Source organism: Dermacentor variabilis, chromosome 11, assembly GCF_050947875.1.
Source record: "Dermacentor variabilis isolate Ectoservices chromosome 11, ASM5094787v1, whole genome shotgun sequence".
In the NCBI taxonomy this organism is placed as follows: Eukaryota; Metazoa; Arthropoda; class Arachnida; order Ixodida; family Ixodidae; genus Dermacentor; species Dermacentor variabilis.
The window spans coordinates 49,793,136-49,808,427 of NC_134578.1; the positions used below are offsets into that span (position 1 = coordinate 49,793,136).

Genomic DNA, 15,292 nt, shown 5'->3' on the forward strand with positions numbered 1-15,292 from the left:
AACTAAAAGCGGACCACATCCATACGTACGCGCGCGAACGAGACGCAAGCCATGCCGTCTGAGTTCGAGAGTAGTTATTTCATAAAAGCAAAAACAAACAATAATGTGACGTCAAATCCGGTAAAGTCAACTTGTCCTCCTTTCTCACCTTCTCTCAGCTAACGCATGCGCAGCGACCACGGAGCCCTCGGGGGCGATGTTCAGGTTAATTCGCCAGGCGCAGCGATGTCCGTCGAGGGATAGTGTGAAGCCGCGGAAGAAGCGGAGGAGGAAGGCGCCTGGAGGTGGAGAAGAAAATCGCGCGCCGGAGAAAGTACGAAGGAGCGTGCAGCAAGCCAACGGCGCCTAGGTGAAAGTCTAGGTGGTTTAAGCGAAGCAGAAAAGGAGAAAAGAGGCGAAGTTTCGCAGAGGAGGAGGAGGGTAGGCGAAGCGCGCTGGTTTGACCTCCTCTGGCAGTTGCTACGGGTTGTGTGCGCGCTGTGAAGCTAGCGGGTTCGTCTGGTGATAGAGTTGTCGAGCGCCGGGCGGAAAGGACCGAACGACAACGCAAGCAGTGGCAGGCCGCACCGTGAGTCGACCGACCGTGAAGTCGTCGCCAAGCGCCGGACGCGAGTTGAACACGTGTTGGCGCGACGAAGCGCGCCGGCAGCAGCGAGCGAAGTGACCTTCGTGCTGTCTACCGCTTCACCGCAAATTGAGCTTCGAGAACGCAGCACTTCGCACGAGGTATGAGCTTTCTGCAGATCGCTTTCAACATATGGCGTGCGCCGCATGCGCTAGCTGTGCAGTTGCTACCAGAGTACAAGCCGCCGCCGTCCCTCCCGCGCTGCCTTCTTGCTTTCCTCCCTTGTACGCGATTCGGGTAACCGTCACACGCTTTCACTCGCACATAGAACACACGGTGAGCGGGGCCGATGTCGTTGCCCTTGGGCTTTGTACGGAACATCGCGGTGACCACGACGGCTGAAATGCGCCGGGAGTGTGCATATCACTGCGCTCTGTGCCTGCGTCTATGTTTCCGTTCACGCCCCGTCTTCATCGCGCAGCTTAAAGTTTTTTTGAATATCATTGCTATCGCAACCATATAGGAAGGGCACCCATACGCTTGCGCGTAACCTGCGTTCACGATGTGAAACGTTAATGTAACTTTATTCGTTTTAATTTTGCCTGACCGCAGTGAAGGGGTCTACGGCGAATTATCTAGGGTTAATGTCCCTTTAAAGATAACCCCCCTCCCACCGTCTGCGTCTCTCACTGTTTCCTACAGTCTACGAGTTGCCACTGCGGCACCTGAAAAGCTTGCGGCCACATCAATGTGGGTCCCTTCACACCACCTCATCCATACTGCCAGACATTCCCCTTCCTTTTTTTGTCAGCTGCCTGCACCGACCATCCGTTCCATATTCAAGTTAAATGACAGACGCGTCCAGTGTTCATTCCAGTGTTCGTCCGATTATTCATCCATTTCGGATAAACTTCTTGAGTTTCTTCCTGTTTTTGAATGCTTTGCGGAGGAACATGAAGTAGAATTTTTATGGAGCACATTTAAAGAAAAGCTGTTTGACCTTACAGAGAAGTTCGTACCAAGTATTGAATCGGCTAGACTCCAAAAGCGTAAGAAACCGTGGATCACCTTTCGTGTATTGAGGTTAATTAAAAAACGAAGGCATGTGTTTCAAAGATATAAAAGAACAAAAACACACGCGTGTTTTAAAAGGCTACAAGAATTAACACGCGAATACAAAGACCTGTCGAAAAAAGCAAAAGAACAGTATCTTAAACGATTAAATGACAAAATGAAAATAAATCCTAAGCCATTCTGGCAATATTTGAAGGGATGTGGGTCTGATCCTGTTGGAATAAATGAAATTATTTACAATGAACGCATTCTTACTGACGATGCAGAAAAAGCGACATGCCTAAACAGATATTTCCAATCAGTCTTTCTTTCTCAATCTGCATGCAGCCCAAAATCATCCAAAAGCAACGTTCCTCTTATGAAACCAATCGAACTCAGCGTTAGCGGCATTGAATCTCTGCTAAAAAACCTTGATGAAAGTAAGGCTATTGGCCCTGACGGTATCTCTCCGAGAATTTTAAAACAGTGTTCTCACGCCATCTCGCTTTACCTTTACTTAATATTTCACAAGTCATTAACTGCTGGACAGATGCCACAGGACTGGAAAATTGCAAATGTAGTCCCTATTCACAAAGCGGGCTCTAAAAAAGAAGTTACTAATTATAGGCCTATCTCACTTACCTCGATTTCGTGCAAGATCATGGAACACATAATATATAAGGCTATCATGGAACATCTAACGGACAACACATTGCTTACGAACAGACAACACGGATTTCGCAAGGGGTTTTCATGTTCGACACAACTGATTGAATTTTATGATGACCTGGCGTCGGTGGTTGATATGGGTGGACAAATAGACTGCATATTTCTGGACTTCCGCAAAGCATTTGATACTGTCTGCCATTCTTTACTACTTCATAAACTTCGAATGCTAAGTATAGATTCTAGTGTTTTTAGCTGGATAAAGAACTATTTGTCAAGTCGCCGTCAACGTGTGGTCCTAAATGGTACTACTTCAGATTATCTTGAGGTCACATCAGGCGTCCCGCAAGGATCAGTTCTGGGGCCTCTTCTTTTTCTTATATATACTAATGATATTAACTTAGGTATTGACTCTAACATGCGGCTCTTCGCAGATGACTGTATTGTGTATAGAAAAATCGATAATGAAGACGATGTTCTCAAACTGCAGGCCGACCTAGATCGTATTTGCGAATGGTGCTCAAAGTGGAAAATGAATTTGAATACCGGAAAGTGCGTCCATGTGCGGTTTACTAAGAAGAAAAAAGTAATCGATGCCAGCTACAGTCTAATGAATAATATATTAAGTACTAAATCCAAGACTAAATATTTGGGCGTAATGCTGTCGGGCGACTGCTCTTGGCGGGCACACGTGGACTATGTAGTTGGCAAAGCGGCAGTTGCTCTGAATTACATTCAAAGAAATTTAAAATGCGCAAATTCCAACCTTAGAAGCACGGCGTACCCAACTTGTATACGGCCTATTTTGGAATATGCTTGTACCTTATGGGACCCATCACAGATATGTCTGATAAATAAACTAGAAAAAATACAAAACAGAGCAGCCAGGTTCGTCTTGAGTAGGTACGGGAGGAGGCACAGTTGCACAGCAATGAAAACAGAGCTCAACTGGGAGTCCCTGTCGTCTCGCCGAAAGAGGCTGCGGCTAAAGCTTCTGTATGAAATCTATCATAACAAAACTGGAATTGATAGGGAAATGTACTTAAAACCGCCAAACTATATATCGGCACGCACTGACCACCAGTGCAAAATTAGAGAATACCGGGCTAGGACGGGCCTGTATGCCAACTCTTTTTTTGTAAAAACTATCGCTCAGTGGAATAGACTGTCATGTGAACAGGTGTGCAGTGAGAATCAAGATGTATTCTTTTCATGCTTGTAACCCCCCTGCTGTAACGCTTTCGGGCTAAGCGGGGATATGTCTGAATAAATAAAGAATAAATAAAGAATAAATAAATGGTACTGCTGCGGCATTGCGATGCCCTACCCCACTGCTTCCCTCATTTCGCCCCATCTTGCTCCTGCCGACCACTAGTCTTAGGTACTCAATATGCCAGCCCTAATTCTTTTCTGGGAACCATTAAGGAGTGCGCAATAGAAGTCGGTGGTAACTCCGTTAGACAGGAAACCAGTAAGCTATCGCAGGAGACGAAAGATCTGATCAAGAAACGCCAATGTATGAAAGCCTCTAACCCTACAGCTAGAATAGAACTGGCAGAACTTTCTAAGTTAATCAACAAGCGTAAGACAGCGGACATCAGGAACTATAATATGGATAGAATTGAACAGGCTCTCAGGAACGGAGGAAGCCTAAAAACAGTGAAGAAGAAACTAGGAATAGGCAAGAATCAGATGTGTGCGTTAAGAGACAAAGCCGGCAATATCGTTACTAATATGGATGAGATAGTTCAAGTGGCTGAGGAGTTCTATAGAGATTTATACAGTACCAGTGGCACCCACGACGATAGTGGAAGAGAGAATAGCCTAGAGGAATTCGAAATCCCACAGGTAACGCCAGAAGAAGTAAAGAAAGCCTTAGGAGCTATGCAAAGGGGGAAGGCAGCCGGGGAGGATCAGGTAACAGCAGATTTGTTGAAGGATGGTGGTCAGATTGTTCTAGAGAAACTGGCCACCCTGTATACGCAATGCCTCATAACCTCGAGCGTACCGGAATCTTGGAAGAACGCTAACATAATCCTAATCCATAAGAAAGGGGACGCCAAAGACTTGAAAAATTATAGACCGATCAGCTTACTGTCCGTTGCCTACAAAGTATTTACTAAGGTAATCGCAAATAGAATCAGGAACACCTTAGACTTCTGTCAACCAAAGGACCAGGCAGGATTCCGTAAAGGCTACTCAACAATAGACCATATTCACACTGTCAATCAAGTGATAGAGAAATGTGCAGAATATAACCAACCGTTATATATAGCTTTCATTGATTACGAGAAAGCGTTTGATTCAGTCGAAACCTCAGCAGTCATGGAGGCATTACGGAATCAGGGTGTAGATGAGCCATATGTAAAGATACTGGAAGATATCTATAGCGGCTCCACAGCCACCGTAGTCCTCCACAAAGAAAGCAACAAAATCCCTATAAAGAAAGGCGTCAGACAGGGAGATACGATATCTCCAATGCTATTCACAGCATGTTTACAGGAGGTATTCAGAGGCCTGGAGTGGGAAGAATTGGGGATAAAAGTTGATGGAGAATACCTTAGCAACTTGCGATTCGCTGATGATATTGCCTTGCTTAGTAACTCAGGAGACCAATTGCAATGCATGCTCACTGACCTGGAGAGGCAAAGCAGAAGGGTGGGTCTGAAAATTAATCTGCAGAAAACTAAAGTAATGTTTAACAGGCTCGGAAGAGAACAGCAGTTTACGATAGGTAGCGAAGCACTGGAAGGGGTAAGGGACTACATCTACTTAGGGCAGGTAGTGACCACGGATCCGGATCATGAGACTGAAATAACCAGAAGAATAAGAGTGGGCTGGGGTGCGTTTGGCAGGCATTCTCAAATCATGAACAGCAGGTTGCCACTATCCCTCAAAAGGAAAGTGTATAACAGCTGTGTGTTACCAGTACTCACATATGGGGCAGAAACCTGGAGACTTACGAAAAGGGTTCTGCTGAAATTGAGGACGACGCAACGAGCTATGGAAAGAAGAATGATGGGTGTGACGTTAAGGGATAAGAAAAGAGCAGATTGGGTGAGGCAACAAACGCGGGTAAACGACATCTTAGTTGAAATCAAGAAAAAGAAATGGGCATGGGCCGGACATGTAATGAGGAGGGAAGATAACCGATGGTCACTAAGGGTTACGGACTGGATTCCAAGGGAAGGGATGCGTAGCAGGGGGCGGCAGAAAGTTAGGTGGGCGGATGACATTAAGACGTTTGCAGGGACAACATGGCCACAATTAGTACATGACCGGGGTAGTTGGAGAAGTATGGGAGAGGCCTTTGCCCTGCAGTGGGCGTAACTAGGCTGATGATGATGATGATGAATTCTTTTCTTCAGTTGCTTCGTTTGTAGACAGGCTGCGCCACCAGCGACGCCAAGTGACGCCTCTGATCACAAAACTGATGTCACAAGGACGGACAAGGCCAGTTTTCACAAAAAATAGGTCCACCTGTCTAAATGTCCGCCCGTTTATCTCGAGCAGCTTTTCCCGGTTTACCCACTTATCACGAAATGTTTTGATCTATCGGCCCTCATCATGACTTCGAGTTTCTTTCTCCTTTTTTTCGTTTCGGAGCCTACCACGATGAAAGCTCCCATGCAGCCCTGACTGCAAACCCACAGGCAAGCAAGCAAGCGCTCTCTCTCTCTCTCTCTCTCTCTCTCTCTCTCTCTCTCTCTCTCTCTCTCTCTCTCAAACGCGACCCATCCGTCCCACAAGGGCAAACGTACTGCCGAGCTGCGCCTCTGTGAACGCGTAGCGAGAGGATAAATTTAGCTCTGATTGCGTCACGCGTGGAGTGACAACAGCGCCATCTCTGCATGCGAACCATGCATGAAGTTGCATACAACGACACCAAAGTGAGACGCGTGGGTGGCATGATTGCAAAGATATAAGCGATAAAAATCTGAGGACACCTAAGAACTTCTCATTAGTTGTGAATGCGAAAACATTTAATCTCCAATTGAACGCCGCAGAGTGGCTCTTCGAGTTACGAACTCCTCGCGGACAAGCGAGCGCGTTGAGACGCTTGGCGCGTTTGGTTTGGCCTGATACCGATGCGCACTTAACAAGGCAGGCGAGAGCTGGCGGGGACAAGGAACGCGCGGATAACACACGCTTCCGAAAGTGAGGCTGACGTGGCGTTGCGGCGTTGCCCTCTCCCCTCACGCAATACCTCGTCCGCTATCGAGCAGCAGGTGTCCCCTTTCCCCCGCTCCACTCCGTCGAGGCGGGCTCGTGACGTGGCATCGCAGCCAGTGGGACTTTAGGTGCCGTTTCGCTACTACAGCTTACATATGCCGGCTTTCACGCTCAGTGGGCCCCATTTGAAGCCTTCGAATTAAAATGAAAAAAAAAACGGTTTTCTCACAAATAGCGCGAATCGTGACTGCCGTGTTTTCTGTCGCGACGTGCAATATCGCCTCGTCAACCACTCACCAGGCTGCGCTCTCAGCATTGTTTGGCGGCTGGAGGCAAAATGAAAAATGCAAAACACAAAAGGAACCAACAGTACTATCGGAAGCGTCGCAAAAAGTACTGAGATTGCTGCTCTCTTGGGCGAAAGGAGAGGGGGAGATGGAGTCGTTAACCTTCTCTTTATCATAAGCGCCTGTCCGGCGTGGCTCACGATCTCACTATGCTCGCTATTCATATCTGTAGACGAGATAAGCCACGCTTTTTGCAGACACGGCCCCTCGAGGGAAGGTGCGCTCAATAGCTGGCCGCAAATGAGAGGAAGCCCATTCCTTCACGAAGTTGTCCTTCGCAGCGTTACACATCCTCTGCGTCCTTCGTATCGCTTGTGATTCATCTGTTGGTAAGAGACCGCGTATTCACTGAACCTATCTTTACGTGCGCTAATAGTCATCGCACATGTCTCACGACGTTCGAAATTACCGCTACATTATGCTTCGAGATATATGCTATACTTCACGAAAATTGTAGATGGTTGTCTCCTATACATGTAGGAAGCGTATTAATAATGTGGTAACAGCGTATTGTAGTTGCATGCATAAAGTCGTCATGCTTGTGAAGTACCATTAGTGCGTCCTCATATGAAATCTGACGAACAGTGTGCGGCGATCCCGTAACTTTTTACAACCGAGGGCCAATAACACAGCTGTACATTGTTGAGGTAATAAAGACCAAACGATTGCATGGAAAAATATCAGAACAATATGCACGGCGGGGCTGTGATTATAATATTACAATCGGGATACATTATGGAATTCTCAAGTTCAAGTACGAACATTTCTCATCGGAGAGCATCTGCTTTTTTGTAATATGTGACTGAACTGTCAGCTCATAAACTATTCTGTTTTTAAGGCGAAAGCCTTAAACGCATCTTCAGACGGTGGCCTTTAAAACGCGGCGTGCAGTGCAGAAAGTCACGTGAGATCGCCTCGCGCACACACGCACTCGTGCCAATGCTCGCGCGTTCGTCGTCGTCGAATTCTACAGCTTGTTCTGATGCCGCTCATCATGCAAAAAGGAAGCACAGTTAATTAAGGTGCAGTTGATTAAGCCATTCGAACCAACGACCTTATTTGGGAGTCGAACCCACCGCCTGTAGTGTCAAGGCAAAGTTAATTAACGCACACTTTTTTTAGTTTATTAAGAAACCCGAACCCTCAATTGACCTTGGGTTGGAGTCGAACTCGCGACCTTTGGTGTTAATTAGGATGAAGTTAATTAAGTTAGCGCCGATTGAGGCACTCAAACCCACGACCTTTGGTGAGCGAAAACAAGTAATAAGTGGCAAGGCATTAAAATCAGAATATAAGGTAATGAATGTCTCTCGAACGTGGAGGCTTTCGCCCTTACCTTTTTTTGGCGTATGCTAAAAGGGACTGTCCATATTTATGTTAAAAAACACTGTAGGGGCAGAATTATTTCCGAGTTCCTTAATAAGGCGTTCATCGTTTTGTACTCATGGACCCTTAACTGACCTTTCATTTCATCAATCAAGCCAATGGACAGCTTGGATCTTTGAAACACTGAAGGACCGAGCCATTGAGTGGTGCGCAGGTAGCCGCATGCGTCGTACACTTATGCAATCTACATTCTAAAGCGTCACGACAATACTTCAAGTGAGTTCTTTCAACTATTTAGTAATACGGCGCAATGTTTTCTGTTGCTGTGGTAGTTCTTCCTGCTGCGGTTTGCCTAATTTAAGTAGCATGCAACCACGAGAAGACATTGGCAAGCAGAGGGGTCGCGTTCCCGCATGGCAACGTATGGCGCACGCTAACTTAACATGTGTAACACTGCGACATGGTGCAGATGTAAGTCGCTGGTCAGTCGATTCCTGGCACTTATTCAAACGGCACCAGCAAAATTTAATTAAAATAATAATACGACTTAAAAAGCCTGGTAGTCGGAAGAAAAGAACACAGAGCAACCCTTGAACTGCAGCTCAAGTCATATCCTCCTCCTTTGTTCAGTTAGTTCTTTGATACTTTGCATTGGCCTCTGGTTCGAATCAAGATGCTTTGCTGGGATTATTGGTGTTTAGATACGATGAAAAGTAACGTGAAAAAATGAGAAAATGAATGAAGTGCCAAAGGAGACAGCGTTATACTCTAAACTGAAGCTTTATTACAAAAGTTGGTACATACATGCATACGTACATACAAGCGCACCATGGTGTTTAGGAACGCGCAGGGCGAATTAATCAACATCAAAATGACTCGAGAAATCGAAATACACTTTGAGATAAGGATATCCACGGAGTACTGACGCGATCAGCGATGTTAATTATCGCAGGCGTTCTCTTATCAGTGAACACGGCACTGAGTGCGTCAGTACTCCGCCGATATCCTCACATAAAAGCGAATTTCAGTGTCTGAAGTCATTATGCGGTTGATAAACTCACTTCCTGTGTTCCTACATGTCATAGTGTGCTTGCATTTACGTTTATACACGAGCTTTTCTAACAAAACTTCAGCTGAAAGCGCAGCACTCTCTCCGTTCGCCCTTCGTTTTTCCTAATTTTTCGCGCAGTTTTTTTTTTCGATCACGTCTATGGGTTCAGCGCGCATTTTTCTCGCTGCAATCACACTGGACGCCCGTTTAAATTAGCTGTCTTCAGGAAGGTTAATGCCTCGTCCAAACTGCTCTTCACTTGCGGTATGCAGAGCCGCATCTGCCAGCCCTACGCCCTCAATAGCGCCACAAGGCTAAAATAACGTGCACGACTCGTCAGTGTCGCTTTCAAAAGGGTGATCTGGTAACAGGAGACAACTGAGGAAAATAAGGCCCTAGTGATTGGAAACGACAGCTGCCGAGCACTGAAACAAGGCAAAGTTGAACGCAGTAGAAAACGTTTGAATACAAAGTGTTGGTTGGGGGGGAAAAAACTTGAATTAAAGGATGTCCCTTATCACAGGGCGATGAAATGCAGCCCAGTAAAGACAAGTTTTTAACGAGTAAAGCATGATTAGCATGTCAAAAAAGAAAAGGTGTGTTGATCCCATAAGCTTCTGCCTCTACAAAACAGGGTTCATTGCCTACCATGGAGCGGACATCGAAGAAGCAGAACGTTCCCGCATTCGACGTGTCTTCGTACTCTACACTTTCTATTTGGAATGGTTTCTACGAGGCGGTGTTCGACTTCATCAAAATGACGGTCCCGGCCAGGATAAGCGAAGGTCGGCAGATGCTCGACATCGGCTGCGGAGATGGTCACGTGACAAGAGAGGTCCTCCTGCCGCGGAGCCTGCCGTGTCGAAGACTGGTGGCTACGGACGTGTCTTCGGATATGGTCGGCTTTGCGAGGGCCAACTTTCCGCACCCCAAGATTTCCTACGACCTCCTCGACGTCAGCGATTCTGGTGACGTAAAACGTTTTATGGACACGTACGGTCGGTTTGAACGGGTCTACTCTGTCTGCTGCCTGAATTGGGTGCGAGACCAGACGTCAGCGTTCGGCAACATAGCCTCACTTATGACCGATGATGGCGACTGCGTGCTGCTATACCCAGCCGTCGGCATTATCCGGGGAATTTGGCAAAGGTTGGCAGCGACTCATCGATGGAGTCGCTTTACCGACGTGAGTGTGATATTTTCGCACGGTGAGTAAGGGAGAGTAAGAGAGGGAAGCGTGATGAGAGAATGGAGAAGAGTTAAACCAGGGCGAGGCCTGTTTGGTGACGCTGCACTGGCCTAAAAGGGAAAAAAAATGGGACAAAAGCAAAGAGAAGGAGAGGACACAAGCTAAACACGCGGAAACATATGCTCAATTGATCGTAGAACATTCATAACCAATCTCAAGGGCCGGCGGATTTAAAGAAACGGAGCATCGCTTTTGTAGCAGCGCAGGTGTCCGAGGGCCACGATAGCAAAATCGTGTTCTGCGTCAAAGGTCTTCCAGATAATAAGCCTCAAATGCTGCAAACGGCAAAACTGGGATCGTCTAGTGAAAGGTAGCCGCACAAAAGGCACCTCGAGAGTGCTACTGAACCACGTGTATTGCGGTAAGCACCGCTTGTCATTCACATACGAACAAACATGATGCATGGTGCCGCACTTGCAATCTGATGGCTCCTGAAGCGTTACATTAGTTTATTTGTTTGCTTACATATGCCGCTGCATCGAGAGCACGATGCATAACCGAGTGGGTAAAATAAATGCATAATTCCACCGCAGAATGCTGACTGACTGAAAGTCTGACAAAATATCAGAAGGAAACAGTGTGAATTATTACTGTACACGGTAATTAGGCAATCTGCTAACAAATTGGCATTTACTTGGCATTTAGCTTTGTGGGCTGTCTAGGTTATTCCCTTGCTCCTGTTTGAAGAAACAACTGAAACTTGAAGCAATGCCAACGCTGCTTTAAACGGGGCAATGTTTGTGAGTTAGTGTTGCATGTCTTGAATGCGACGCAATGAATGAGTGAGATGGACGCCGTAAGGCAGGTGTGAACCCTCGTGCAATCTTGTGCTGCATGGGAAGGCGGCCGTGCGATCGCTGACAAGCGGAGTGATGTGGGCTGGTTGGTACATCTGGGTTAAAGGGAGTTAAGCGCCAGCAAACACAAGCGCACAATAAGGCACGGTGGAAAAACAGGCGCTGGGCGTCCCCCGTGGCTTCTTTCGTTTCGGCGTTTCTTTACACTTTGTTTAGTGCAATACCATCGCTGAAGTGTGGTGTGACGGAGATGACGTGAACTTGAGGGATTATATTATTTTAACGGCTTAAATTTGCATTATTTCAAGCAAAGTACTGTTATTTTTGGACACAGAGCTATTAGTGAGGGCGAATAGTTCCGGCTAGCTATTGACCTGTAGAAAAAGGCTCCTTTAAGAAGGTTACTTTGCTGAGGCCGTAGCGTACAACAGCGTCATAATCGTCTCCGCCATCCAACTCCGCCATGCATCATCATGCTTGCATCGTGAGACGTCAGGTCTCACGATGCAAGCATCGCCAGGGCTCTGTTCCTTCTGCGCAGCAGGACTTGAGAACCTTCGTACACAAGCATACCCGCTGTTTAAACAACGCTTGACAGTGTGTGTGTGTGTGTGTGTGTGTGTGTGTGTGTGTGTGTGTGTGTGTGTGTGTGTGTGTGTGTGTGTGTGTGTGTGTGTGCGTGTGTGTGTGTGTGTGTGTGTGTGTGTGTGTGTGTGTGTGTGTGTGTGTGCGCGCGTGCGTGCGTGCGTGCGTGCGTGCGTGCGTGCGTGCGTGCGTGCGTGCGTGCATAATCAATTTTCGGGGAGAAAGGACGGACAAACAGATGCGTCTTACTCCGAGTAAGACGCATAGTCGGCGTTCCTCCCAGCCGACACGTCCGCTTAGTGTGGCGTTCATCTCGTCGTTTTTTGACGTGAACGAGTGTCCTCCGCACAGTTGCGCTCTCATTTGGTACTAAGGTGACCTGCCTGCGGTACACCCTAAGGACGCAATATTTTTAGGAAGGAGCAGACTTTGTCGTTTTTTGCAGGTATGCGACAGCCCCTACCGTTATACATGCCGAGATGTCGCTGGTATGCCATCAAGAGCTGAGCAAGCATGAATGTCTTGGTTTTATTTTGTTAGGCCTAAAGTCATCCTTGACGTTATTAAAATTTGCACGAGCAATAAACAGTAAACTTTCGCACGAAGCTTTGTGTTATACCTGTGAGCGCAGTGATGTATTTCTGGCTCGAGTAAATTTTAAACGGATATCTGAACTTTAGACTCTAAATTGCTTTAGGCCTTACATTTGCATCATTCAGGACAAATTACCAGTATTTAGACCACATTACAATTACCAAGGTTCTTTGCTGATAATACAGAGTCCTTGCCAATATTTAGAACAGTACCTTTGAGACATTTCTTTGGCCAAACACTGACTGTTACCTATGAAAAATGTACGAATAATTACCTTTCTAAAAGTCGCGTTGTTTTAGAGTGTAGCGTCCAACCCGGACATCACAACGTCCTTCTGAAATCTTGCGACATATCGTTGCGTGAATCTGCTGGTATAAGTTTGCTCGCATAATCACTTGCCTAATGAGGTAAAGAATGAAAAAAAAATCACCTTCCTAAATGCAAGGCGTTCAAGTCGTTCACAACGAGGAGCTTCCAGTTGACGGATGACGAGTCTCTGATGGCGTACGTGCGGGACCTGCTCGAAGGAGCGGGCCTGTACGCGAGCACGTGTGAGCTGCTTCGATTCGACTGGCTCGACACCGCCCCAGTGAGTCAGCTAGCCCGTAAGTTGGACCTTCCGTCGAATAGAAAAAAAAACGCAATTATGCGGATCCCACGGAGTTCGCGAAATTATGTTAATGCGATGTATTCTTGAACGCAACGCATGTGGTAATATAACTGTTACATCGTTGCCATTTATGTGCCCTGCACGTGTCGACATGCCTACCTGGTTGATCGAGTTGGTATGTGCTTTTGCAGCACGTTTAAAGCCACGACTAGGATGCCGCGGTACCGTTCTCGTCTTGCTTCTACGTCGCATTGGCGCTTTTCGATACATGGGGTGGCGTCGCGAACGAGAACATGGTGTCGCCTTATTTCCCTTTCTTTTTTGTACGGTAGGATTTGCCACAAGGACGCCTATCGGTGCTTTTGATGGCGTTGCAGTAATTTTTTTAGCCGCAGTTGAACGACGCTTACGGGGTGCACTCCTTCCGCAATCGGTGCTCGGTCGGGACCGTCGAACGCAAACTGACGCAGTCATCGGAAATACAAGTGTCTCATTTCAGGGATTTCAGGGTCGCACCATTTGCCTGTGCAAGGCCGCGGCAGCCGCCACAGATATTACCCTTGAATCGGTCCGAAACCGAGCTACCAGGTTCATTCCTTCCGACAGCTCCTGTAACACAAGTTTCGCGGTCCTAAAATAATCTTAAGTTTTGTCTTCCCTAGCTCAGCCTCCCGCTGCAGAGCTGGTCGCCTTTGTTCTTGCGTTGTTTTCTTCGGGTTCGTTCATTCACAGCCCCCCAGGTGACCAAATCTTCATTCCAACGAATCGCCGCTGCCACTTATCGCACCTTAATGCTAAGCTTCCACTACGTACCCACTCCACTTAATATCAACGTTCCTTTTTTTTTGTATGCATAGTCGGAGCATGGAAATAACATTCCTCCTGGTATTTCCCTTGTGGCCGACATTTCTCGTTTCGAAATTGCCGTTGAACAACACCGCCATTCAAATGACGCCGCCTAACCTGACCCGCCATTGTTCTTGCCCATCCGTCATGCAAAGTTACGTTTCTCAGGGGCCTTTCAGGCAATATGAATAAATGAATAGATCACTAAAAAAAATTAAAATTCAGACGCACTACAATGCACAACCGAAAGTGCGTTGAACCGGAAAAAGGAGACAACGACACGCACAAAGGTCACATAATTGCACTTTAAGAGGTGCCAGAGAGGCGCACGTTAAGTGAGGCAACAAAAAGCACACCAAGTGAAATCGCAGGAAAGCGCGTTATGTCAGGTCGCGTAAAATAAATGCACAGGCACAAATACACGAAGCCAGTCTTCAACGAATGGCGTATGCTACATCAATTTATTTTCTGCACAATATAAGTGCACTAAAATTCAATAACATTAGTTGCAATGTTAACTCTCTCCCGCTTCAAGAAATCTGTAGAGAGCGACTGTTTATTTGGCCTTCTTGCGTTCCTGCAGAGTATGCGGTGTCCATCAGCCCTGTTCACGACGAGCTCACCGAAGAGGAGAAGGTGCTTCTTCAAGAGGACGTCGAGAGAGAAATGACCACACTGAAATCGCTGGGACGTGAAAAAGCTGATACCGCATTCTATCTTATTCGTGCGACTCGACGTCGTAAGAATTAGCGGTTGCCGTCTGCTCATTAGGGTAGCCCTCATGTAAAGTGAACTCGCGATGCTTAAAGTACAGTGACAATAAATGAAACACGCGTCTCATCGTTTCTTTGTGTCTTCAGTTCCCGCAGTGCCGTTAGCAAGACTGCGGATCTGGAATTCTTGCTTCTTACACAAAGCCCAAACACGATCGTCATCGCGGAAACATGGCTCCACTGTGGTATACATAATTATTAATTAATCCTGGGCATCTAATGTTCAGAGGAGATCGCGATTCACGAGGCGGCGAAGCGTGCATCATGCTTAAATGTTGTGTTATTGCGATTTTGGTTCATTGCGACGTCCCCAAAATAGCTTGGGGCAAGATGACATTTCAAGACATTGCCCATTTTTGTGGATACAGTGTGTTGGCGAACTTCGACTTCCCAAGAGTTAGCAGACCAACTGAGCGCACATTTGTGTACGCATATAAATAGGAACGCACGACTAATAACGACCGTAGACTCTAATTTACCGCACATACATTGGAAGAAACTGGCTCAAGGCGGCGCTGAAAGGTGCTGCGCTGATAAATTGTTGGATTGAATGTCTTGCTTTAACCTAAACCAACCCCGCAGGGGCTTCAGCGTCAGCAGGCGTTTGGTGTGTTGCGACACCACGTACCCGAGCACACGAGGGTTGAACCCTCCCGC

At 46.8% G+C, this 15,292-nt stretch overlaps 1 protein-coding gene across 1 annotated transcript; it reads left to right on the forward strand.

The window, feature by feature from the left end:
• The first annotated feature begins 230 nt into the window (after positions 1-230).
• On the forward strand, positions 231-14,695 carry LOC142564137 (juvenile hormone acid O-methyltransferase-like). The gene is made up of 4 exons (XM_075674995.1): positions 231-726; positions 9,816-10,367; positions 12,852-13,011; positions 14,446-14,695. The coding sequence occupies exons 2-4, from the start codon at positions 9,831-9,833 to the stop codon at positions 14,610-14,612; spliced, it is 864 nt and encodes a 287-aa protein (XP_075531110.1). The 5' UTR covers positions 231-726; positions 9,816-9,830; the 3' UTR covers positions 14,613-14,695.
• The last annotated feature ends 597 nt before the right edge of the window (positions 14,696-15,292 follow it).